This window comes from Trichoplusia ni (assembly GCF_003590095.1).
Source record: "Trichoplusia ni isolate ovarian cell line Hi5 chromosome 21 unlocalized genomic scaffold, tn1 tig00003288_group20, whole genome shotgun sequence".
NCBI classification, from domain to species: Eukaryota; Metazoa; Arthropoda; class Insecta; order Lepidoptera; family Noctuidae; genus Trichoplusia; species Trichoplusia ni.
The window spans coordinates 1-26,530 of NW_020799851.1; the positions used below are offsets into that span (position 1 = coordinate 1).

Here is a 26,530-nt window from a genome sequence, read left to right on the forward strand (position 1 = left end):
TTAACCATTTAGTCCTGAAACTATTTTTTTCTAAAATGTTTGTTTTTTTCTTAGTATATAGGTTGATAGGGGTCTAAATATTAGGAAAACCTAAAAAATTAAAATCCTGAAATAAAAGGGGTCTGGGAAATAGCCGTACCACATATGGTACAGTAGGATTTGGAGTAAGAAAAATACCGTAAAAATGAGAAAAAAGTTGTTTATTGTTCATAGTTATTTAAAAATGTAATCAGAATAAAAAAAACCGCAGCAAATGAAAACTTATTAAAAATACAAGAAAAACATACACTAAATTAGCATTTTGTGTGGTAAGCAAGAAAGCATTCAACATGCAATCCAACATTACATTTGATGCATCTTGCTGGGCTTTGTCGGTGGCAATGTCCACATCTCGTTCTTTTATTATCGGGCTGTTTTATTATATAATGACCCTTGTCATCAAATCGGGAATCCATAGTTAGAGATGATTGTCGGCTAGGTCCAGGCTTGCTTCGAGACTTATTCGATTCAATTATGGATATAGCTATGCGACGTCTAAAATACAATAAATCTTGTTTGCCACCATTGTATCTATAAAGTAGCCAGGCATTTTGCACTGACATGTCAAGACAATGCAAAATAAGGGGCATGTACCACTTTTTTCCCCGGATGCTAGTTCTGGACTGACGAAATATTTTGATCAGATAAGTCGACACCACCCATATTTTGGTTATACTTCTGAATCAAGTGAGGCTGAGATACACTAATTTTCTTTTTTAGTTGTTGTGAGTATCTCTCTGCCTTATGACACGGTAATATCCCCGTTGAATTTGAGCAAACTGTAACAATGCTGTTGTCATGCCATTTACAGATTATAATGGAGTCACTAACACGATAATCATACTCTCCTCTTTCCTTCTTCTTCATTTCTTTATTAGCTATCAAAGGACATTTTCCTGTTCGATTTTCTCTTATAGTGCCCGTTACACCCATATTCCTTTTTGTTAACTCTTCAACCAACGGTAACCCGGTAAAAAAATTATCAATATATAAGTGATATCTGGATCCAAGCTCAAGTTTCATTAGTTTATCTGAATATGTCAAAACTACACTAGCCCCAAGGCCTAATTCAGCATATCTGGCGTTCAAAATTGTAGTGGCCCCTTGGTAAGGCTCAAACCAAGCTATATAGCCCCCGCAGTAGCTCCTACCCACAGTTTGAACCCATACCGTATGGGTTTGCCACGAATAAATTGTTTACATCCATGTCGACCAAAATAAGGCACCATAGCTTCGTCAACACTGTGGTTTTCTTTGTGGGGACAGTGGTCTAGAAACTTGGCAGATAATTTGCTCATAAGTGGCCGAACTTTTGCAAATTTATCAGAAGAATCTAACTGATGGTTGTCCATACAATGTAGATTTGAAAATATGTAGGAAAAGCGGTCTCTCGATAAAGCACTAGCAATGAGCTCATTCTTCACGTCAGGCGAGTTCTCCCAATACATTCGTCTTCTATTTACCGAGGAATAGCCACTTACTAACAGAACACCAATCATACACTTCATCTCTTCTATTTTTATATCAGCAGCAAGGTTTTTTCTTCCTATGTACCTGTTCGTCTCAGTGGTCAATAAATCAAAAACATCCTCCGAAAAAACAAAGAAAACCATTCTAGTGGTGATTTTTCCTGAGGGACGTGGTAATCAGGTCGCCATAATGATAGTGAGCCTTCGTAATCCCGTTTCCTCCAGTTATATTTTTTAAAACTTTATGAAGGGGCTCATCATTCGTGTCCGGATCCCCAATGTTGTCCAAACTAACTGTAGCGGGTTGACGTAGCTCTGCGTCCGCTCTGAGCAAGCTGGGAGGTAGATTATTGACATTGACCTGATCTTCGTCTCCAGAGTCCTCGTCTGTCAGTTCTGCATTCGCATTATCAGGCGGAAGTATGAATACATCATTTTCACCTTCGGTTGTCTCAACATCCCCCTCTTCCAATAAAGATAAGATGTCATTCAGGGATAATGGTCTGAAAAGCAAAAAAAAGTTAATTGAAATGGCATATAGTCCTACCGTACCAAATAGGGTACACCATTATTCATGTCTAAATAACTAAAAAATAAATAAATAATTAGGATATTCAAATGTCACAATGAAACAAGAAGTATTTTAGTTTTATAAAAAGATGGAAATTATTTGTATAAATTATATAATTGTAGTATATTTACCTGTTGGAAGCCATGTCTCCGCAGAAAAAATAAATTTACGAAACTTGTTCAATAAATCTGCACTATTATCAGCATTCAATTGCACTGGCGTATTTTTTCCGATGAGCACTATTCTTCTTTTCGACATAAATACCAAATAATATTAAAAATATTATGCGAGTACCTGCAAAAAAAAAATATAACAAGTGTACCGTATATGGTACGGTAGGTCTAAATGGGTTAAGATTTCCCTGGGTAAAAAATGGGTCGTTAGCCACGCGAAATCGCCTCAGTGTATACTGTATAGGAATGATATTTCCATTCGACATTAGCGATCCTAAGAATGTCTCCAAGAGATGACTCCAACTAGCAAACTATTAAAATAACATAATATGAATATCGTCTGCACGGATAGCCGTGGTTGAGGTCACCACGCGAAATTCACTGTGCGCGACGTGTCGCGGGTTCGATCCCCGCGTAGGACAAGCATTTGTGTGATCCACAAATGCTTATACTGTAAATATTTAACACTGTAGAACAAATTATTTTTGTCTTGAATAGAACATTCATCGAGGAAGGCTTTAGGCTATAAACCATCACTGCGACTAATAGGAGCGAAAATACAATGGAAAATGTGAAAAAAACAGGGCAGGTATAAATCATAAATTATATCTTCTACCCACGGGGGCGAAGTCGCGGGCAACAGCTAGTTAGTAGGATAATAGGATTTTCACCATTAACCGTCCAAACAGTTTAACCCTAGTTATTACATTAGTTGTCTTTTTAACAGGTTTATGCAGTTATTATTTACCGCTGTATTGAAATTAGTCTACATCTATAAATAACCAAATGATTTGTCTAAGTCTAGACTAAAGTTTATGTCTAACTTCCTGGTTAAACTACAGCATGTCCTGAGTTCAAACGCGCGTGTGACATTCTAATTTTGTTAATAGATCCACTATACAGGTTGTTCTATTTTGTTTAAAAGGTTTTTTTTTACTTTTTCGCGACATCTGTTACAAAACACTACCAAGAAACATTTTTATAATTATTAACTTGATTGGGCTATTTACGAGTATTTTAGTGTCGAAGTTTGAGAGCAATGAGCATTACACTTTTTTCTCAAAGCGTTATAATCTGTTCTAGATTTTGTTATATAAAATTTCTGACAACAGAGGCGACGAGCTAGTTGCGTGATCTCGACAAATATTCATAATTTTGGCTCACGAAAGTTATAATCAATAGAAGAATAGTATCCACTAAAAGTACAATTTTATTAAAATTACCAATAAGTATGTGAGTACCTCTTTAAAGTCGAAAGAAAACAAAATCGAAAACAAAAATGACAAAAAAAACAACATGCTGTAACTAACACGTGTATTGACGGCTAATGATACCCGAATGATTTTACGCGGTATATATATAAATACATATGATAATATATGTATATATTCAGAACCGAATGTATTAACGGTGAGTAAATCAGTCGGCTCTTATCTCTTGGACAATCTTTTTTATTAAAGCCTAAATTTCTTTGCGAATTTTAAGTTAATTTATCATGTGTGCTTTTCATAAGTTAAAAGATTGTGTTTTAATGCGGATTTCTGAAGACTTTTTTAGGTTTTTTTTTGCTGCAAAAAAGTGCATACGACACTCGACAGTCATCCTCGGTCTAGCAGTCTAACCGGTTTCAGCTGAGTACCAGTGTTTTATAAGGAGCGACTGCCTATCTGACCTCAACCCAGTTACCTGGGCAACACGACACCCCTTGGTTAGACTGGCTGTCAGGCTTTTCAAGCTTCTGACTACCTGTATCGACTGTCAAAGATGTAGGAATAACAGCCGGAACCCTCAATTTAACGTGCCTTCCGAAACACGGAGGAACTTGTTGTGACAAAGATGGTGACCCATCTACGACCAACCGCGTCAAGCGTAGCTTAACCTGTGATCGACTCACTTAGGCGGTTATAGCTTGGCCACGAATATACCAAAAAGTTGCTTAAGCGGCAACAGAAATTGTAACAAATATTGTCTTGTCATGAAGCAAGTTTAGGGGAGTTAAGGTTTAGTGTCATTAGGGCTGATGGCCAAGCAATCAAGCGTTTGTTTAAGTCAGTAGAAGTCTGACACTCCCTTCCGCACAACCCAAAGCGGAAGGCATCATATACTGATTTCCTAAAAAAAAACTCTTGTCAATCGAATAAAGATCAATAAAACAACGATCAAAGATCAAATTACTCTTAAAAAAAAGTTTTGTCCTCTCAAAATGCCTAGAATCGAATAACAGATTCAAATATTCGACAATACTCAAAATAAATGCAAACAACAGCACTTAAACTAAAACATGTATAATCCCACTAATATTATAAATGCGAAAGTAACTCTGTCTGTCTGTGTGTCTGTCTGTTAAGATTTCACGTCTAAACCACTGAACTGATTTTAATGAAATTTGGTACAGAGATAGAGTTGACCTTGAGAAAGAACATAGGACAGTTTTTATTCCGGACTTTTGAAGAGTTTTCTTGGAAACGCGATATAACCGACCTCGACGCGGGCAAAGCCGCGGGCGAAAAGCTAGTTAAACATACATACAAACATAGTTGTCATCACTAGTTCAGTGCTACAGCACTCGCTTGTAACCCGACGCGGCTGACATTTGAGACGTCAACAGAAATTGATGCCAATTAACATTGAAAACAAAACACATTCCTTATTACTGAGAATGTTCTGAGGCTAGATTCTAGATATTTAGATCGTTTTAGGTAGGAACTAGATAAGGTTATTAAAGCTTATTTTGGTCCTATAGGTAATTTATTTATTTATTTAATAAATAACTAAATGCGCATTACTAAACCGTTCGATTATTTAATAATGAATTATTTATTTACAAAGAACAGCACATAATACTTATTACATTTTACTTAAAAAGTTAAATTTTAAAACTTACTGTTATAGGTACTATCTACAATCAAGATTTTTTGTAAAAAAGACACAGTATCTAATCTAACTTCACCTTCACGAAAATTATTATGAAACTAGCTGTTGCCCGCGACTTCGTCCCCGTGGTTAGAAGATATAAGTTATGATTTATACCTGCCCTATTTTTTTCCATTGTATCTTCGCTCCTATTAGTCGCAGCATGATGGTTTATAGCCTAAAGCATTCCTCGAGGAATGGTCTTTTCAACACAAAAAGATTTTTTCAATTTGGACCAGTAGTTCCTGAGATTAGCGCGTTCAAACAAACAAACTCTTCAGCTTTATATATTAGTATAGATTATTTTACAATCCTTTTTTATTTCAAAAAAGCTTTTTTAAGTAGCTTTCTAAACGCTTCATTAATTATTCTAGTTTTGCGGTTTCAAAATGTCTTCGAATTGAAACACCAAAAATCCACAAATAGTTTTTAGTTTTTTATTAAAATTTAAGCATCACATAATAACAATAATATTGCACAACTTTCACAACGCCATATATTTTCAAACTAAGCAAAACTTCTGTTAGTACTAGACAACTTATAGACATACATAAATATTTCTAAACACATAAATACGTATATTATAGATTAATAACACTCTGACACAGAACAAATGATCGTGCTCATCACATGAACATTTTTCCTGAATGGGAATCGAACTCACGACCTCTGGCCCTCTTCTTCCTTGTTGTAGGGGGAAAGCTCAGAATTCACTGAACAGATCTTGTTTTTTTTTACCAAATTATAGCCTCGCTTATCTTAGGGAGAGTTTAAATTAAATTAACATTAAAGCATTGATCACCACGCTAGCTCACTGAAACATCAGATTCCAATATTTAGAATCTCTGTTTTCTCACGACGCTTTTCTTTACTCAGTGGTTTCTTAGAATTGTTAAGAAAATACCTTCATATATTTCTGAAAAAGTCAAATTACTTAAATTACTTTGCCTGCGTTGTGATCGAGCCATATTCGTGAATGTCATAGGAATAATGAAGCAAAAAAATCTCCCCTCCTCAAGTTATTTCATATCTGGTTAACGATTTAACGGTTCCCACACTATTTTAAGGCTTTATTTATAAAAATACTTCAATTAATATTAATAAACAATTTAGTCAAAAATAAAACAAGGTTTTTATTCTGTGACGTCAATCACTTATCTTCCTAGAATTGAATGTCAAATTAGATTATGTCATAAAATAATGCTAAATTCAGTCTAATTAAGGAAAATGAAAAATTTACGACTCGAAATAAGCGTTCAGAGCGAAGGTGATGATGACAATGTTATTTTTAATCCACCATGATAAAAGGGAAGATGCTTTTTCTAAAAATGTCACATCAGCAATATTCCCAATCAATAATTAGAATAATTCGATTCGCGATCCCGCCGCGTCTGCTCATGATTAAGGACTCCGGTTGGGTCCGAAACTAGTCGGGCTACCCCGATAAATACGCGTGAGTAAACCGTTACCGTTGGATGAGGCTAGCACAGGACCGTAGAAATTGGCACGAAAAAGGGGAGGCCTATGCCCAGCAGTGGGAAGATAAAGGCTGTGGATGATGATGACGATGAAACCGTTACATCATTTAATAATAATTAGAATATACTAAACGTATTTTGTAAGACGGGTAGAGTCGTAAGACACCAGCTACGCAAACATACTCATGGTCCACAAGAGGTCACCACGCCGAACCCAGTGTTCGCACGTGTCGCGGTGTCGATCCTCGCGTAGGACAAGCATTTCTATCACGAATGCTTGTCCTGATTCTGTTGTCGTCATTAAGGAAAAATCTTATGCGTTACCGCAGGTGCACTCTCCCGCACTCTCATAGCTCTATAGATCAACAATCCGACACGACCAAAGAGAGATTGAACGCAGGACCCACATTGTCATGTGCCTTCCGAAACACAGAAACGACGATCATGGTTTGAAAACGCATACAACATTTTAAACGTATCTACAATACATGTCTTGGGATCCAACGACATTGTGATTTGGCAGTCCTGTGGTAGTATGGAATAGGGTAATTCACAAAAAATAAAAGTAGGTTATAAAAAATATTTAATTCGTATTTTTACATATGATTAAAAAGTTAGATAGATTAAAGGTACATAAGATGAAATGGTAGGAGGGCTAGTAACGTCAAAAGCTTACTGGTATGTGACGTCACACGCGATTTTATATCACCGTATCCCCTCTATTTTTGTTTTCGAGGTAAAAGACAAAAAATTGATCCAATTTTTTTTTTAATATATCTGTCTCCACCCTTTTTTTAAATGAAAGACCTATACCTACCTACCGCACAATAACATTAAAATACACAATAACAAAATCCCTTTGTGACCAGCATTCCTTGGCTTAGTCTCAATCAATAGTTACAGTTATACAGTTACAAGATACTTAACGGGAGATCAGTACTATTTATATCAAAACCAGTTTTTTTTTCGCCGATATTTGACCTTTTTTTGGTGTTATCGGCCTCCATAAGCGAATCCTACACGTGCCATGCTAATTCCTCAGAATTCTACTTAAAATGATGCTGCGAAGCAAAAATATTGCATAAATACATATACTTGTCGCGGTGGCTTTGTGGTTGTGTGTATGGATTTGTGTTTTCTATGTTGTGGGTTCGATGCCAACGCAGTGAAGTACCAAAAACTATATTTATCTATTTGTGTATGTATTTAGAAATTTATAAGTATGTTTATCAGTTGTCTAGTACTCATTATGCAAGCTTTGTATCGTTTGACACTAGATGGCGATGTGTGAAAGTTTTGACATAAAAAAAGCCATTAATTATACCTCTTTTAATATCATATTTCTGCGTTAACCCGCAGTGTACTACAACTTGCTTTTTTTTCGCCGCAAGAGCAAAGATAATTATAAAACTACAAACACAAAAAATAGTAATTAATTATAATGAATAGGCCTTTCTAGTGATACACTTAAATTATAGAAAGCAATTAAAAGATTTCACTTCGAAAGTTCAAAATATAACGGAAACACATACAATTATCGAACGAAAAACATTTATCCTGAACCGCAGTGATTTATAAACTGTCATTTGGAACTGGTAAATAATCTAGTTTTTTATTGACATGTTTGTGTGTTAGTCTGTTTTTACACGAGACGACTGTAGTTATGCGACATCCGTACAAACTCGGCGCGTGTGACAGTGAATGGAGTTCACACGTGTATAAAAGGTGTTAACAGTATTATGATAGAATTTCGACTTAAAAAATAAGTATTGCCGAACGTATGTTTAAAGTGTCGCAGGTTCGATCCTTGCGTAGCATAGTTTTATTATAAAGTTTTATTGATACTCCATAGTTAACTGTTAAGTGTTTCTAACATTTAATTCATGGTAGAAAACCAACATGTGCCTTTAAAAGAGGAAGGTTGATTTCAAAAACGCTAAAGAAGTAAAAGATATAGCTGGGGATCGAGAAAACTCCGACTACTGCCCAACACTTAAATAATTATTATTACATTGATTTAAGAATAAAACCTTGAAATGTTCTCTCATTTTTTGAACATCGACGTCTGCCGCTCGAACAAAATTCCAACAAACATTCAAGACTTTTCAGACTCAGGACAAGCATTCGGGGATCACACAAATGCTTGTCTTGCACAGGGATCCTTGAGACACGTTGCGACCATTGGGTTCTTACTTAACCATGGGTGTAGTCAGTTAGGCGGTAATTTGAAATAGGGCTCTAAGATAACTCAACCGGAATTATGAGTCTATAGGACCAGGACCGCAGAATGTCCAACACAAATCCTGAACGCCAAAATCTAGGTACGATCGCGCAATAACTCATAATATTAACACAACAGGTTTTATCATTAACATTTCGAATTGATTTGAGTTAAATAAAAAACAAGACACAGATATCGCTAGAGTTCTGGTTTAACAAATGCATGGCTTACACGTGCCGACATTAAGTCGCGCGTTGACCCGCCTGTGTCGCGAATAGCGAGCGCGGCCTTGGGGGACACCATAGATTATATTCGGCGAGTTCATGGTCAGGGATTGTGTTTTAATATTTGGGTGTTGGGATGATTTTGATTTTGTTTTCGGTTTCAAAATTACAGCGAATTACAAGAATTCTTATGTCAGTTTATTTGATGCTAAGGAACCTTTTATGGGGTTAATTCGATTTGCCGAGATTTTATATTAATTCGACTGTTGTAGATGCTTCAATTGCGAAAAGTTGGGCTATTAGTTTTAATATATCTGTTATCTTGAGCACAGATTTTGGCTGTATTACCAGACTACAAATTTGTTGTTTCAAAACCGTAGATTCAATGTCACTTTTCCCATAGAATTTTCATTTCTAAAAGCCAAATAAAAAGTTCTCAATACTTTATTTGCACTTCACAATTAACAATTTCGACTGAATGAATAGCCGAGTGTCATAGATCGCCACGCCATCCCACTGTGCACAACGTATCGCGGTTTCGATCCCCGCGTAGCACAAGCGTTTGTGTGATCCACGAATGCTTATCCTGAGTCTAGGTGTCTTTGTGGCTTGAATGTGTCTAAAACCCCTCCACAGCACAAGAATTAAATTCCACAGTGCTGATTCCATTTAAACCAAATTGGAAATATCTTATAAAATATTTCTTTCTGATAAATGAATAAATAAAAAATAAAATAAAAATTCTAACAAGTTACAAACTACTAAAAGAGATATTTTCCTTCACCACTTCCATTAATTTTTATGAATTAACCAACTTTTATAAAAATACTAGCTGTTACCTGCGACTTCGTCTGCGTGGTTAGGAAATAAGATATTTTCTCGTAATAAATCGTAGCCTATGTGTTAATCCAGGGTGTCAGCTAACTCCATACCAAATTTCATTAAAATTGGTTCAGCCGTTTTGACGTGAAGATGTAACAAACAAACACACAAACTTTCGCCTTTATAATATTAGTGGGATCCCTTGTCTCGGCAAAAAGCTGTGTTGTGTATCACAAATGACCTCAAATACAAGATGATGGCTGATCATGAGTATATTAGCGGGGTCCGCTCAAATCTCCATAGTAATTGATATTTATCGTTAATTATTCGCACGACGTCATACAGTTGTGACCAGATGAGGACTGGACTCGATGAGATCGGTCAGGGTTACATAAATAGAGACGTTCGTGTTGACTATTCAGTTAATGCATAAATATAAAATTCTTTGGTCGCAATGTTTGTGATATTCCTCTGGAACGGGTAAACCGATTTTCGTGAAATTTTGTGCGTATTTGTTAGGTTGGAATATCGGACAACATTTATTTTTTTCCCCTCTAATAATAATTGCTAAGTGTAGTTAAGTTTCTTTACCAGATATTCCCTAGGATCTATTTACCTATACGGCACAATAACGTTTCCTTGGTCAGCTAGTATTCGTAATAAAACCATCTAACAAATATTTGAAGCTGAATTTTATGGAGTATTGCAACAAAAATACTGAACAATCGATGAAAGTATTGAATAATTTGATATAGAATTGAAATCATTTACTATGTAAGTAGGATATATCATTGTTACTATAACAGTGCTTTTAAAAGACTAACTAATATTTCTTGCCGGTGCCTAGGAATGACACTTTGGAACCTCGCAACTGGAGTCGTTACTATAACGTTTTAAAAGCGCCTGGAAAAACGACCTACTTGAAATCAAAACTTTTTGATCTGGATTTTGACTATGAAAGCCCATATCGAAAGATGCGGATCCCAAGCTTATTTCTTCTAGAAAACTAAATAACTATTCACAAACACATATCTTTATAGACACAATTCAATACGAAATGAAACGTATAAATTCTCTACAGCCACTTAACAGTGAAATAGTCAAAAATCTAGAAGTATCTAAGCGAAATCGCAAGTATGCAACCAGCCTAATTCAATACTCTTTTTGTGTTTGCTTGCTCGAATGTTACCGGAATGTCAAACAACCATGACACATAGAGTTTTGTTATAAGTATGTAGCGAATATTTTATTGTTAATGCTTGCCACGTTTGGTGGTATTTAATTTTATCTAGTCTCATGAAGCATAATAGCTAGACAGTAAGATTTTCACACTTGATGCATTTTTTTTGCCGCTCTAATAAGAAAACGATTGGCTGAATTGATTGAAGATGCTAAATAAAAATAAATGAGCAATGCTTGCTAGGGTATGTGCCGTAGGGTCATTTTAGTTTTTCATTTTTTTCTTTTTAATAATTTGTTACGAATGTAGAGCAGAATAAAATTATTTATTTCATATAATAAAATTATCCTCATATATTTAGTCAAACTAATAAATTAGTTCTAGATAAAGTTGTTAATATTCCCTGTTTCATTTTACGGCGAGTCATAAAAAGTTTACAACTATAAGTGGCTTGTCTAGAGTATTCATTTCATTCTGATTTTTCCTTTGCCAACTATCCGAATCCAAACACAGATTAAAAAAAAAACATTTTTTTACAGAAAAATACTTTTAGTTATTTGGAAATCTGTCTGACTTACTAAACAGAATTATAATATCATTAGATGTAGTAAAAAAACCTAGGTATTACAAATATTTGTGAGTGTATGTATTTTTGAAAACTCATTTATATAAAAATTAGAAATTCTAGTTCAATGGTGCAATGGCTATAAATAAATAAATACTAGAGTGATAAATAAATAGATTACTTTTGTCAGGGCTGTCACGTTTAGAAAAAAAATAAGAATAATTAAAAAAAATTGTAGCATTGCTACGCATGGATTTGTCATGAGGTGCAGGTTCGTTGCTTTTTTAGCTTTTAAAAAAGATCTATTTAGAGCTCGTGTAAATAAATACTTAAAACTGTAAAGCTGTAGAGTTTGTTTGTTTGAACATGCTAATCTCTGGAACAACTGGTCTGATTTGAAGAACTTCTTGTGTTAGATAGCCCAGTTATCGAGGTAGCATCACGCTTTTATGAATAAAAGCAAAACAGTAATTAAATATGGCACAAAATCGGCTTCTCTTTAAACTAAAAACGAAATCGCTTAACAGGTAGGTAGTCTTTAATAATAAAACCTGATATTCATTTAACAAATCTTAAATACTAGTTTCGTTACGCCTACGGATATAAAATCACTTCAGATTATTTAATAGTTTATTTTTTTTACAAATGTCAATTACTTATCAAATAATTTATCTGTACGGGTTTTCGGGCTGGTATACATATAATTAGCCCTCTGAAAATCGCAAAAAAGCTTGTTGTGTATTGTTAAAAGAATTTTCAAAATCGGTTCAGTAGTTCCTGATATTCCATCATCGCAACCTAACATTACCAGTTTATAATATATCAAAATTTATATAGCACTAGCTGTTGCCCGCGACTTCGTCCGCGTGGTTTGAATATATATGTTAGGAATTATATCTTTGCTCCTATTAGTCGCAGCGTGATGGTATATAGCCTAAAACCTTCCTCGCTGAATGGTCTATTCAACTCAATTTGAACCAGTAGTTCTTGAGATTAGCACGTTCAAACAAACAAACAAACGCTTCAGCTTTATATATTAGTATAGATTACAAAAAGCTTTCTATCCAGTGCCAACCCTAATATTTTACTTCCTTATTAGGCGACACTTTATTTTTTGCTAATTAATATCAGGTTTTTAAAGTTAAACTCGAAAATACTGTTAAATACATTAACGTTATTAATAGTAGTTTTACTTCTATGTGAGTTAAGTAGCACTCCTAATGGTTTTTATTATGCTCTTATTTCGCGCCTATCCTTACTAATATTATAAATGCGAAAGTAACTCTGTCTGTCTGTCTGTTACGCTTTCACGTCTAAACCACTGAACCGATTTTAATGAAATTTGGTACAGAGACAGAGTTGACCTTGAGAAAGAACATAGGATAGTTTTTATCCCGGAGTTTTGAAGGGTTCTCTTGGAAACGCGATATAACCGACATCGACGCGGGCGAAGCCGCGGGCGAAAAGCTAGTAAGATAATAAAGTACGAGTAGTCTAGTGAATGAGAGAGATGCCGCTATGTAGTAGTCGCCGAGTGGTGTGCTATCTCGCTTCGACAACGGGAGCTGAACTTTTTTGGAAATATAGTACCGGTAGTGGTCCTTTTGGGCGCAGAAACTGAATTTCCTGGTCCTTTCATTTTAACTTTATAAAATGAGATAGTTTTAAAAAAAAATTGACATGTAATAAGTTATTGTATTGTTTCATCAACAATCAACTCAATTCTGCCTGCCGCGGTCCCCTACCTGAAATAGTCATTTTAAACTAATTAAACATTTCTTTGTCCTACTTATATTATAAATGCGAAACTTTGTGCCTATGTATGGATGTTTGTTGCTCTTTTACGCAAAAACCACTAAAGGGATTTAGACGAAACTTAGTACGCAGATAGTATACACTGTGATGAGATTTGAATAAGTTTAAAATGCAATTTTTATTCAAAAATATGATGCAATTCGTAGTTTTTTAGAAACACAGCTCTGTTGCGAGCGCGGTCCGAGCCTTGTAACAATCGTGAGGGGCGCGGGCGGCGGCGCCTTTATCATTTTTAAGAGTATTTTCAGATTTCTCTTGTTTAATTTTTCTTCAAACTTATTGTCTTAGTTGATTATAAGAAAATAATAATCGCGCCTAGGGGTATTTTACGTCGGATACATGAACTGGGCTCCTTTTGTAAGACGACTAAAAAATTACCGTGTATATTGTAACAAGGATTAACACGTGGTTCTTATCCCGATTTAATGTTCCTATGGAATTATAGCGAGCGGATCCGCGGGCAAAAGCTAGTATTTTATTAATTAGATAGTAAGTAGTTATTAAGTAGATAGTAATTAGAATTATACCACAACCTGTCAAATAAGTTGCAGTTTTTTAAAAGAGGCCGTGTAACAATCATAGGTCGGTATTACAAATCAAATTCAAATAGAAAGTTTTAAAAAGCTAATCAAATAAATGAACCGCGAAATTAATGTAATTTACATGTATCTACTTTCTTAAGCATAAAATTGTAGTTTATTATATGTTACATGCTAATCTTGTTTGCAAAATAAGTGTCTTAAGTTTTAAATGTAGTAGTTATTGACATAACTGTGTATACAATACTAGCTATAGCGCGTGACTTCGTCTGCGTGGCGTGGTTATGAAGATATAAGTTAGGATTATTTAATAAGTTTTAGAGTTCACGTATCTTCTCCCCGCTTTTATAGTATCGTTGATCACTGCTCAGCTCCTATTAATATAGCATAAGGGAAAATTTAGTTTTAAAGATTCTCGAAATTTATAAGTGAGCACATTATTTTGCCTGTCATTCTATCTTACTGTTGCTTACTTTCCTGTTGGTCTAGTGGTTAGTGACCCTGATTGTCATACCGGAGGACGTAGGTTCTTTTCCCAACCAGGACAAATGTTTGTGTGTGAACATCATTTGTTCTGTGTCTGGGTGTAATTTAACTATAATACCTATGTATGTATTTAGAAATATAAAAGTATGTTTATCAGTCGTCTAACTAACTTTTCTTACTTTGAGACTAGATGGCGTTGTGTGAAAATTGCCCTAATTATTATTACTTATCTCTTTGCTCCATTGTGTAGTAAGCAAATAAATAAATTTCTTCTTCGATCTAAACTGTTTGTATGTTGTCATCAGATTGATATGTCAACGCGCAGCACGTCCACATCGTTCCGCGCTCGCCGCGGCCACAAGGAGCGCTCCAAGAACTTCACCGAGCTGGAGAAGAGGACCGTGCTGGAGCTGATCGCGCGACACCGCGACGTGTTGCGACAGGGCCGCTCCAACAACGCCACCAACAGGAGCAAACAGGTCCGTAACTCCGTAGTCCGTACCCACACTAGGACACCAGGCGGGAATAGGGTCGCTAGGTCGCTTAACCTTGTAGCCACAAAAAGCCGGACTTCCTACGTTGACGGTCATCTATATAATGACGGATCGCATCATGTGTTGCTTAACTTGTGATCGGTCAACTTGTGCTGTTTTAGCTTAAAAAAGTTGAAGCTATGTTAGTAAAGCAAAGATAACTTTATTAACAATTTGGTTTAAAACTTTAGTACAAACTTAGTACTTACCAATAGAAGAACGCAGTGACGTAGATCCGCGGAGCTTCTCAACCGACTTTCAAATGGTGGAGGTTATCAATTCTTCTGCATTTTGATTATTTTTTTTGTGTTTTTCGCGACTTCGGACTGGATGAAACGAATTTGTTGATTATCCTTTATTCTGATGTGAAATTTCTGTCATTCGTCCCATAATTTGATGAATTTTGTCTTAGTAAATTTTTATTCAAAGTCGATTGTATGTTTCCTATTAATATTCTTCAAGTTAAGGTGACTCATAATACCACACACCAACAGTTTAGGTTAAGTACCAACATTTGTCATATTCCAATGATTTAGCAAAAAACTGACCTTATCTCAAGATTGCAATTATTAGCAATTATTAACTGATAACACACAATAAATTACACATGTCAATATATTTCGAGCACAGATTATCTTATATTAGATTTTAGAGATTGTTTTATTGCTAATTGAAATTGCTATTTAAAATATCTCTGCTACATACTTCTTTTATTATAGAAAAGGTTTTAGCATCGATCACCACGCTACCTCACTGCGGGGATTTCACATTCTAATATTTGAAATCTAGTTTTCCTTCACCTTTTGTGAGTGCTGTTCCGGAATCATTAAAAAGGAAAATTAATAGATTTCAAAAAAATCAAATTTCATCAAAATCGGTCTAGCCGTTTGTATACTTGTAAATTGCACTGTCATTGGGTTTAAAGCTATCTTGAAAATTTCGGCCTGCTAGCTTATAGGGAAGTGCCTCAAAATTGAGTTGCAAAAATCCAACCGGAACGACAAACAAACAAGAAAAGTGAGTGTATAAAGACGTGGGGAAAAGGACCATTCACTTTGACTATGTAAAAGTCACATTTGTTCGTCAAATACGTAAAGTTATTGTTATCAAATTGTGAATTCGTATGACGTTATTTAGATACGCAATAGATCTCAAATTATAATTACGATAAAAACAGTTATCACTATGACAGCAATGATTGCGCTGTTTTTTATATTCTCTATCCTACTAATATTATAAACTCGATAGTTTGTAAGATACATGGATGTTTGTTCCTCTTTCACCCGTAAACCACTGAACGGATTCAGATGAAACTTGGTACACAGATAGTTTATAATCTGGATTACTACATAGGATAGTTTTTAAATTGATTTGTGTTGTGTGAAGTTCGCTGGCAACTGAGATACGTAAGCCATTACTGATAGCCACGGATTAGTGCGAGTAAGATACCCAGAATCTGAAATACGATAAGAAACGTAATTTTTGACGTATTTGTTTAAGTTAACGGTAACTAAGGCTGCGTTTCTACCAGAGATGTGTGGAAATGTGTCGTGCGAGGATGTGCGCTGAGCCGTTCCAACAGAGCAGAGCTGAAGCGAGGTAAATGAAGCGAGTCTTCGTACGCATCCTCGCACATCTCTGGTGAAAACGCAGCCTTAATCTGTGCAGTGTTTTTTTTTTTTTTTTTTTCAATTTTCTTTGTCTTTCATAACTCCTTGCATATTAAACTTGACTAAGTCCCTGTTTAACATCAAGATAAAAAAATTATGCATACGGATATTGCGTGACAATGCAATTTTATAATGATATGGAACTGATTTGATGACGAGCTCGTGGGCTGTAAGATCGATCATAGGTTAAGCTACACTCGATAAGGTCGGTCCGTGGATGGGTGGTTATTCCTCTCTGTGTTTTGGAAAGCACGTTAAATTGTGGGTCCCAGCCGTTATTCATACATCTTTCACAGTCGTTGCTACTTGCTAGTAGTCAGCAGCTTGAAAAGTCTGACAACCAGTCTAACCAAGGAGTATCGTGTTGCTCAGGTAAGTGGGTTGAGGAGGTCAGATAGGCTGTCGCTCCTTGTAAAACACTGGTACTCAGCTGCGGCTAATTCTATCTCTTTTAATCTATTTTTTAAATCGATCTATCATTGACAAGGTATTAAGAAGTACGTGCCTAATAATTCTAATTAATCTCCCAAATAGGCATTTCTCGTAAATTAATATAAGACATAAACTTTTTTAGTTTAATCGATAATTACTTTTAAAATCGTATATATTTCTGATGATATCAAAAACGATTTTAAGGTACCATATTTTTTAATGTAATTTTTTGCTATATGACCCCTCATTATCACTCCCTTAAGTATGCTGGGGTTGACATCCAGTCTAACCGAATGCATCCGGTTATCGGCTCAAAAAATGGCACGGCTGAACAGATTGTGATAAAATTTTGTATAACTTGATACTGTAAACGTCGATAAAAGGACATTTGCCAGTTCTACCTGCAAAAGTCGATATCTGCGCACCCGAGCAAAAGCTTATCCCTACTATCCTACTAATATAATATTATAAATGCGAAAGTAACTCTGTCTGTCTGTTACGCTTTCACGTCTAAACCCCTGAACTGATTTAATGAAATTTGGTACAGAGATAGAGTTGACCTTGAGAAAGAATAGAGGATAGTTTTTATCCCGGACTTTTGAAGAGTTCTCTTGGAAACGCGATATAACCGACCTCGACGCGGGTGAAGCCGCGGGCGGAAAGCTAGTTTTCCATAAAATGTCATACTTCGACCAATATAAGCTAAGAACACAGACAAAACCGCGCATTTTAACTAACAATCAATAACCATGCCTCACGGAAACGCAATTAACTGGATCGGCTTCTAATTAAATTCCTTTTCGTTATCAAAAAGATACAGTTAAGCGATACGATTAGATAACCGCTATCAATCATTACTATTATCTTTAACAGTAGTTAACTACGTCAGCCGTTATCTTTAACTTAACGGCAGCAGTTATCTCAATTGATATTACGTAATCTATAAAAATAGATGTTTACGTATGTTGGGCATTGTGGTCCTTTGGACCTTATCGAAATCCTACTTTTAATCTCAAATTCGAAATCTCACTTTTCTACTTGTTTGTTTGTCGTTCTGATTGGATTTTTTCAACTCAACTTAAGGCACTTCCCGATAAGATATCAGGCTTTAATTTTCAGGGTAGCTTCAAACCCAATGACAATGCAATTCATAACTATAAAAACGGCTGGACCGATTTTGATAATATTTTAATGGAGTGACATTAAAAACATGGGTTTTCAGATATTAGAAATTCGCATAAAATTAAACCGCGGATACTCTGTTTGGTTATAATAATATCAGCCTTCATGTTGTCCGTTTATTATTGATGATGTGTTTGTAGGTATTTCGAATTGATAGAAAGTTACGATATGCTATCATATTGTCCATCGTCACATTGACTACATCGGTTAAATTCCGTTCACGTTTGTCAGAAAGAAATTTTCCCAATATACCTTGTTACTCAGCAGCAAAATTTTCAGCAACTCTTGAAATCTGGTTGTTTCCATATTGTTTGTGGAAGAGAGACCAGAGGGCCTACCAGGGTATAATTAATAGGCTGGGATAATCAACCATTAAAAGTCAAAATCTATTAATTCAAGTTAGAATACACTTCTTCAACGTCAAAGATTCAAATTATGAGACAGCACTCTTTATCTCCCACCCTTGGCTGAGAAACGGTGCAACAAACGCCACAAAATAGCATGCTGTCACTTTCTTACAACACTAGACGAAAAATACTACATTTTTACTATTCTTAGTAAATTCCTTCGAGTCTTCCTCCCTAGATCCCGTAGTAATTTAACGTTTTTCCCCGTAATGAACTGCCCCATATTATATTATACTAGCTGTTGCCTGCGACTTCGTCCCCGTGGGTAGAAGATAAAAGTTATGATTTAGGTATACCTGCCCGGATTTTTTCACATTTTCCATTGTATCTTAGCTCCTTTTAGTCGCAGCGTGATTGTTTATAGCCTAAAGCCTTCCTCGATGAATGGTCTATTCAACACAAAAAGAATTTTTCAATTTGGACCAGTAGTTCCTGAGATTAGCGCGTTCAAACAAACAAACAAACTCTTCAGCTTTATATATTAGTATGGACAACATAATAAAGTTATTTTTAATTTATATTCCAAACTGTGACAGCCATCCAAGTATGACAAAAGTTTGACTAGAAACTAGGAAGAGCTGTTTACATGGGAATTTGTTATTGTTTTTTCTGCATCTTTCCATATTTTCTCGCCGTTTACACCTTCTCTGGACTACTGCAAATATTTTAGGATTAAAATTAGTCATATTGATTCAACCGTTCAGTCAACGTTTAGACAGATTAACGAACATTTTTATTTAATATAAATAACGGTGCCAAATAATATCAACCTATATCGTTTAGTTTAACTACAAAAAGAACATACAGTTTATCATTTACAATGTATGGAGATTATTTTACATCATCAATAAAATCCATCATCATAGTTATAAAATAAAAACAAGGATAACTTAACTAATCATAAATAAGAATATACTTAAAACTAAAACAGGAAAACAGTTAAAACTTGAATGTTTTAAAATTATCTAGAAATCATGAAAAACTGGCAAATATTCTAAATGTCAAGGTTTATTATCAATAATATAATTAATTATCACAAATGTTTACACGTGGCAGTTTCGTACGGTCAGCAGTATGCGCCAACTTGCTGACAGTAGGTGTACGGTTACTTAAGCGCGTGTTAAGTTTAAATGCGCAGTTAATTATACTAGTATACACGGCGGTTTTTCTTGGCCTTTTAATAGAATATTGTTTTTTAACAATAAAAACTACTTAGGTCTGAGCCAAATTTGATACAAATTTATGGTACCAAATGAGCTATTTCACGTTTAATAAAAATAACCGACAAAATTTGTCTAACAAATTTTTCAACATCAGCACGATGTTTGAAAAATTTAAAAGAAATACAGACGAATTGAGAATATAATACTCTTTGAAGTTGGTTGAAAAACAAATTGGTCTTTTTTACCCTAAAATGCGGCATTAAATTTCAATATTTCGGGGTATTACTTAAAAAGGCGCATGTTTGATGTATATTTCTAAAGCAACGACTTCTATGTGTATATCAAAATTGACACACACTTTTATTTGACACCATTCCTGCCTAAAAGTTGCATTTGCTGTTCAGATGGATAGATTCATCGATTTTCTTCTGGTGCTTTTGCTTATGAAAACAGCAATTTGAAAACCCGAAAACCGTATTTTTCTTTGTCATTTTAATTCGACTTTCCATATCATCCTGAAATGTTACTCTCGTACCAAACTAAGATCAAAAAGCGATGTATATAATTAGTCATGAACTGTCAATTGACCGTAGTTCCAACTTCGGCTTCCAAAGTAACAGTCTATCAATACTATTGATACAGAACTTGGATTCTGTCCTAAGTAACCTCACTTAACGTAGTGTAGGACGTCCTCAGGCACGATGGAGTGATGATCTGAGCAAGACAGCAGGAGCTGGATATGAGCAGCCGAAGATAGATCTCGATGGCGTGTGGTTGGGGAGGCCTATGTCCAGCTGTGGACGAATATTGGCTGATGATGATGATGATGATGATGATAAAACTCACTCTCTGGTCCTTTAGACCGCAATAAACCTTATTAATTTGGTCTTAGTTACTAATTGTCTTGTCTACATGATTTTATCTTTAAGAATCCATTTTTAAAGATATGATAAATTCTCATTTTTAGAGTGATACAATGGAATTTTTATAATCGGTGTTTATTTTTTATCTTCTCTATAAGAATATCGAATTGATTAAGATAATGTGTATATTTTCTCTTACGAAGACCTATTTTTAATTAGAAATTATCTAATTAGCACATATGTATCTTATCCGTGCAAACTTCAACTGAATGTTTATATAAAGAGCGTGTTTATAAAAAAGGTTTTCTGCACACAAACATACTTTCCCCGATAAATAAATGGTATAATAAAGTCTTAAAAAAAATACTCCTTGACATATTTCAACGCCAACGGTGCCTCAGTAATATGTTTCCAGTGTTATAGCCTTTGCTTACGCAACCCAAAAAAAGAAATCTTTGATATATCTACCTTACTGCTAATGTGTTTACCTATATCTATGACACCAAGCAATTAAATTATACCTATTTACAAAAATCTTGTAAATAATTATAACATTTGCTTTATAAGCATAGCTTCAAAATTGCGTATTGAGCATGAAATATCCACGTAGCTAGGGTTGTCAAGCGTCCGAATAAAACTGGACATACTTTTTAATTGTTTGTCCGGACAAACTAAATGGTTTCTGGATTTTATGAGTCTAACTTGGCATTCGACTTTATTTCATTGGAATTAAACAAGATTTATGGTGATACTAGAAAAGGATTGATTTTATAAACTAACTAGTTTTAAGCCGCGGCTCTGCCTGCGTGCGAAATCTCTGAAAAGTATCATCCTGTTTTTTTTTTTAAGATAAATCAAAACAAACTTTATGTTAGTTCTAATTCTTCCAAGAATACATGCAAAGTTTCACAACCATCGGTCAAGCATTTAACACGTGGATGCGTAACAAACAAACTTACATTCACATTTATAATATAAGTAGAGATTATGTATGTGCCCATTACTCAAAACCCACACAAGGTTGAAAGTTCGGATTTTTGCCCTATTGTCTGTCCAAACTGGCTCGTTTTTTCTGGCTATAAAGTTTGGTTAACTGACAACCCTAGATGTAGCCACTCTGCTACGTAAATACTTTCATAAAACAATGTCATTTGATTGAAAACAGTGTTAAGTTGACAAATTAATTAATTGAGGAGGATCAGTTCATTTAATTAGTTTTCACATACATATTTTGTAATGGAGCATCAGAGTCAGTTGTATAATTATGTAAGTAGCAAATGTATTCATATTGTCATTTTTCATGGGCTAAGGAGTTAAATCCTTATGCCGCGTGTTTTTTTGTCGAACATTCAAGTTTTTTTTGTTGCATCTATTTGAGTTTCTTCATGTCTGTTCGCTGTTCTCTTCTGTCTTAGAGCGGGATTGAATGATCCCTATAACATTAAAAAAAAGTTCTCAACAAGTCCTCTGCACGCTAGACCTGTGTCCCCGTGTACGCCGCTAAAAAGGACCGGCTCTCTTCTCATGAAGTTAGCCGTCTCTGCGAACTTCGTAGACCCTAAGAGTCGATATTAAAAATACGGACAAAAATATAAAAAATCAGTATGTGTAGATACCCCATCACATTATATATTAAAGTTCTTATCAAGGCCTCTGCAAGTTGGACCTGTGTCCCCGTGTACCTACGCTTCATAAAGTTTTCCCGGGAGTGAAACGGTAAAAAAGACATAAATATTATGATTACAGTTGGTGTGGTCGACAATATGCGAGGAGGTGAACAAACGGTGCGGCGGCGAGCGGCCGCGCACGCCCGCGCAGGTCAAGATGTGGTACGAGAACTACAAGAAGAAGTGCAAGATGCGCGCGCACGATACTCAGGTACGACCTCCGTGGTCGAGTGGCGTACGCACCGGTTTCAAGTTATCGCTAGCTCTGAGGTCCTGGGTTCGATCCCCGGTCGGGCCAATGTAAAAACTTACATTTTTACATCGTCTCGGGTCTGGGTGTTTGTGGTACCTTCGTTATATCTGGATTCCATAACACAAGTGCTTTAGCAACTTACTTTGGGTTCAGAACAATGTATGTGATATTGCCCGCATTTATATAATAGTAGCTAGAAATTGTGTAAAGTGGAGTAGAGATCTTATTTAGAGGGGTGAGGCGTGTGACCGAAAGTCTCTAGGTCAGGTTAAGCTAGAGTCGCGCAGAACTTGTCCAAGCGATTCTGTTTTGGCTCAGGGTAGTTGCAGAGGCTCGGAGTGTTTTTTAGGCGGCGACAATGCCACATATCCTTACGTCTTACCCTCGGAGACTTCGTTAGCGTTTCACCCCGGGAAAAAGCCTATTTTCATCTCTTTAATTTTTTTGTCTGTAACTTTAGAGCAATCTATCGATATCTATAATCTATAATTATATCGTAGCATCTATGGATCAAACCTTCTCGCTTAGGTCACGTGCTAAAACTCTAAAAGTTAAAAACAAATTCTTTATTCTGCTATATTTTGCCATTAATGATTAATTGGTAACATTTCAGCAAACGCAGTCAGAGGCGCCGGGCCTGCTGGACGGCATGCTCTGGCAGAACATACACCCGCTAGATGTTAAAGGTAAATACACATTGTACCCCCTTCTCTTAAATATGTTTAATAATATTCGCACCCAATTCACATTCTATATTCGCATTTAATAATATTATAACCTTCACACAACGCCATCTAGTCTCAAACTATACAAAACTTGTAATTATGATAATTATTATTTATAGGTAAATTTTATCATGTGCACATCGCACAGACACTTGTCCGAGATGAGAATCGAATCCAGAACTGCCGTTATAGCATCTGGATGTGTTAATCCAGGTTATAAACTACCAGTGCACTAAAATTCACCTAAATCCGTTCAGTAGTTTTTGCGTGAAAGAGTAACAAACATCCATACATACAAACTTTCGCCTTTATAATGTTAATACAGATATTCAACTCATCAGTGCGCGTGTCTCTATGTGTGCGTGCTATGATTACCCACACGGGTGGCGGTACGCAAAAATGAGTCGTATTATTAGGACAGTAGGATTCATATTTGCTTGTTCTGTTTGCAGACGAGGAGTGCGAAGCTACCACCAGCGCGGACCTGAGCGGGAAGGATGAGGACCACACGCCTGTTAACGTGAGTGTGATACGAGTATGTCCAGAACTCCATACATTATAATGTAGCTACAGCTTTTCATACAACGCCATCTAGTGACAAACTAAGGGAAGTTTTTGGTATGAGTAGTGGTTCAAGCGATAAATATATATATGTTTCTGAAGACTAACGCATTGTTGATAATTACGCTCAGACACGTGACTAACAATCGTTGCTCATTTTAAAACTATTGGCCCGAAGTATGAATCGAATCCATTATCGATATTTCCCCGATTTAACGGTATATCTTATTGACAAAATGTCACTAATGTTATACTAATGTATAAATTATTTTCTATTATTTTTTCGAACAATATATCTGAACTCCACACCACAGTTTCCAGGAACTTGTTCAATTGGTTCAATAAACATAATTCTCTTTGCCAACAGATGACAAACGGCCGACTATCAAGTACGAACGAAAGCGAAGACACGATGCCCAACGTCCTGGAGCCGCACGTGACCATCATCCCGCAGTCCCCCCCCTCCCCGGCCTCCGCCCCCCTCCGCGCGCACTCCCCGCGCTCCGCCCCCACTCCCTCACCCCCCTGCTGCCCCCCTCCCCATCCTCGCCAACCCCTCCAAGCGATCGAACAAGCCAGGATACAGCAGAACTTCCTACAGAAACTCAACGAATTTTCTAATACTCCGCTTAATTTGAGTAACTTAGACGATATTAAACGAAAGAATGGGCATGAGGGTCAGGAGAAGTTGGAAGAGCAGATCAAGCAAGACTGTGGGAGTGCCACCGAGGAGGAGAGGCTGTACTTCACGGCGAAGAGGCAACACGCGATATGGGAGCACGAGGCCAAGATGAAGATCCTCAACATGGAGCTGCGGCAGAAGGAGGAGATCTTCTCGCTCCAGAAGCAGCTGTTCCTCATCGAGCTCAGATTGAAGATGGACTTCTTGGAGAAAGCCAGCGCTAAGTGATGTGGTGAGTAGCTTAATACCACAGTTAAAATTAAAACATTTTAACTGTCGAATGTCACAAACTTGCAGTCATATGGAATCATTATATATTAAGAGTAATTGTCAGTTAAATACGTTAAAAAAATTGTAATCTACCGATACATATTTATCGATTTATCGAACTTAAAATCTTTTGAATTTTTTTCTACATTCAAAAACTCACGTTTCGTACTCACAAGCAAAAGATCAAGAGAGAAGTCTGGGCTTTAGAATGATTTGTGATTTTTTCGACAACCTTTTCTGTTTCCCACTACTAGGCAAATCAAAACTTGGTCAGTAGAAAGACAGGTTTTTTCTGCTAAAACTAATATAATACGTATTATTCATATGATTTTCCCATCTCAGATAGCGCAGCAGTACGGAACGCCGTCATCCCACAGTTAGCTTCGAGCACTTACAAGTCGCACAGCAGAGTGTTATCTAGTTAAAACGTGCCATCTAATGTAGTTACCTAAATATTCCTCAGCGGTTGACACTAGACTAAACCATTTAAAACATTTATATATAAAAAAAAAACTTTGGTAATGCGTTGTAAAAGCAACTTTAAGGCATGCGCGAAAGGTTGTTTTTGCAAAAACCTTTAAAGTGACATTTGACGAAATCCGAGTAGGATTTTTTATATATAAATGGTTTTAAACGAAAATTGCAATAATTCTTAAAAGTAGTCACCAATTATACAAAAGGCAATGATTGGTGTTTATTTACATTTTTAATTATTTATTGCTAGGCCTTAGGCCAGGCTGAGGCCGTGGACTAACAAGCAAATAGGCCAATGGAAGGCCTTATTGAACAACGAGTTAAGCAATATTATGATAGATGCCGCCTTGTCTAGTGTTTATATATTTTGGAGCCTTCTTAGGTTTTCAAATGTTATAAAATAAGGACTGAATTTTTGAATCGTGAAGGCCAATAAACCTTTTTTGAAAGGCTATTTGTCCCTTATAGCCTAAAAGGATGTAAGGGCCAAAGAAAGGACAAATAAAGAAATATCAAAATGTGGTACTTTTAGGTGCGTTCTAAGAGAATGCGTCTAGGCCAATGTTCTGTCCTATAACAAAGCCTCGAGGTAGGCCAGTCCACGGCCTCGATAAGGCCACGTTTAATGTGATTACGAAGTTATTTTTGTATTCGTTATACATTTGTCTATAGCTTATTTTTTATGTTTTTTTTTCTTTAGTCTAAGGGAAGTGCTTAAGTCCGTAAAAAACGCTGCGTTTTTTATAGTATTATCTGTGGCAGCTCGTAGGGAGGGGACAAGTTGCGTCAAGTATTTATCGAGGGTTTATTATTCTTTTTGAAGTATTTTGTAAGTCTGTAAGACAGGTCTTATTAATTATTAATGTCAGTATTAATATAGTATTTTAAAAATGTATTTTGCAGCTAAAAAACTCGTTTATTTTTTTATTGTCAATGCAAATAATTAGGTTCTTTAAAGCCGTTTATTTTATTTTTTGCGATGGCACTTGACGCAACGATACCGATGCAATACTGCCAAATGAATGAAGCATACTTTTTTAATTAATATAGTACTTAGGACCGATGGTCTGACAGTTTTCAGGGGCTGAAACTGTATACACGAATATTATACACGTTGCCAGCTGAAAAAATAAATAAGCTAAGAATTGTTGTA

At 35.8% G+C, this 26,530-nt stretch overlaps 1 protein-coding gene across 2 annotated transcripts; it reads left to right on the forward strand.

Annotated features, from left to right (window-relative positions):
* Nucleotides 1-14,774: 14,774 nt before the first annotated feature.
* LOC113506664 (ensconsin-like) lies at nucleotides 14,775-25,702 on the forward strand. 2 transcript variants are annotated; one of them, XM_026889493.1, is made up of 6 exons: nucleotides 14,775-14,974; nucleotides 22,492-22,623; nucleotides 23,279-23,351; nucleotides 23,843-23,925; nucleotides 24,319-24,865; nucleotides 25,246-25,702. In XM_026889493.1, exons 1-5 carry the CDS (start codon nucleotides 14,807-14,809, stop codon nucleotides 24,859-24,861), a joined length of 999 nt encoding a protein of 332 aa, XP_026745294.1. In that variant the 5' UTR covers nucleotides 14,775-14,806; the 3' UTR covers nucleotides 24,862-24,865; nucleotides 25,246-25,702. The 2 variants fall into 2 exon arrangements, with proteins under 2 accessions (XP_026745294.1, XP_026745296.1); XM_026889495.1 differs by having other exon boundaries at nucleotides 23,843-23,910.
* The last annotated feature ends 828 nt before the right edge of the window (nucleotides 25,703-26,530 follow it).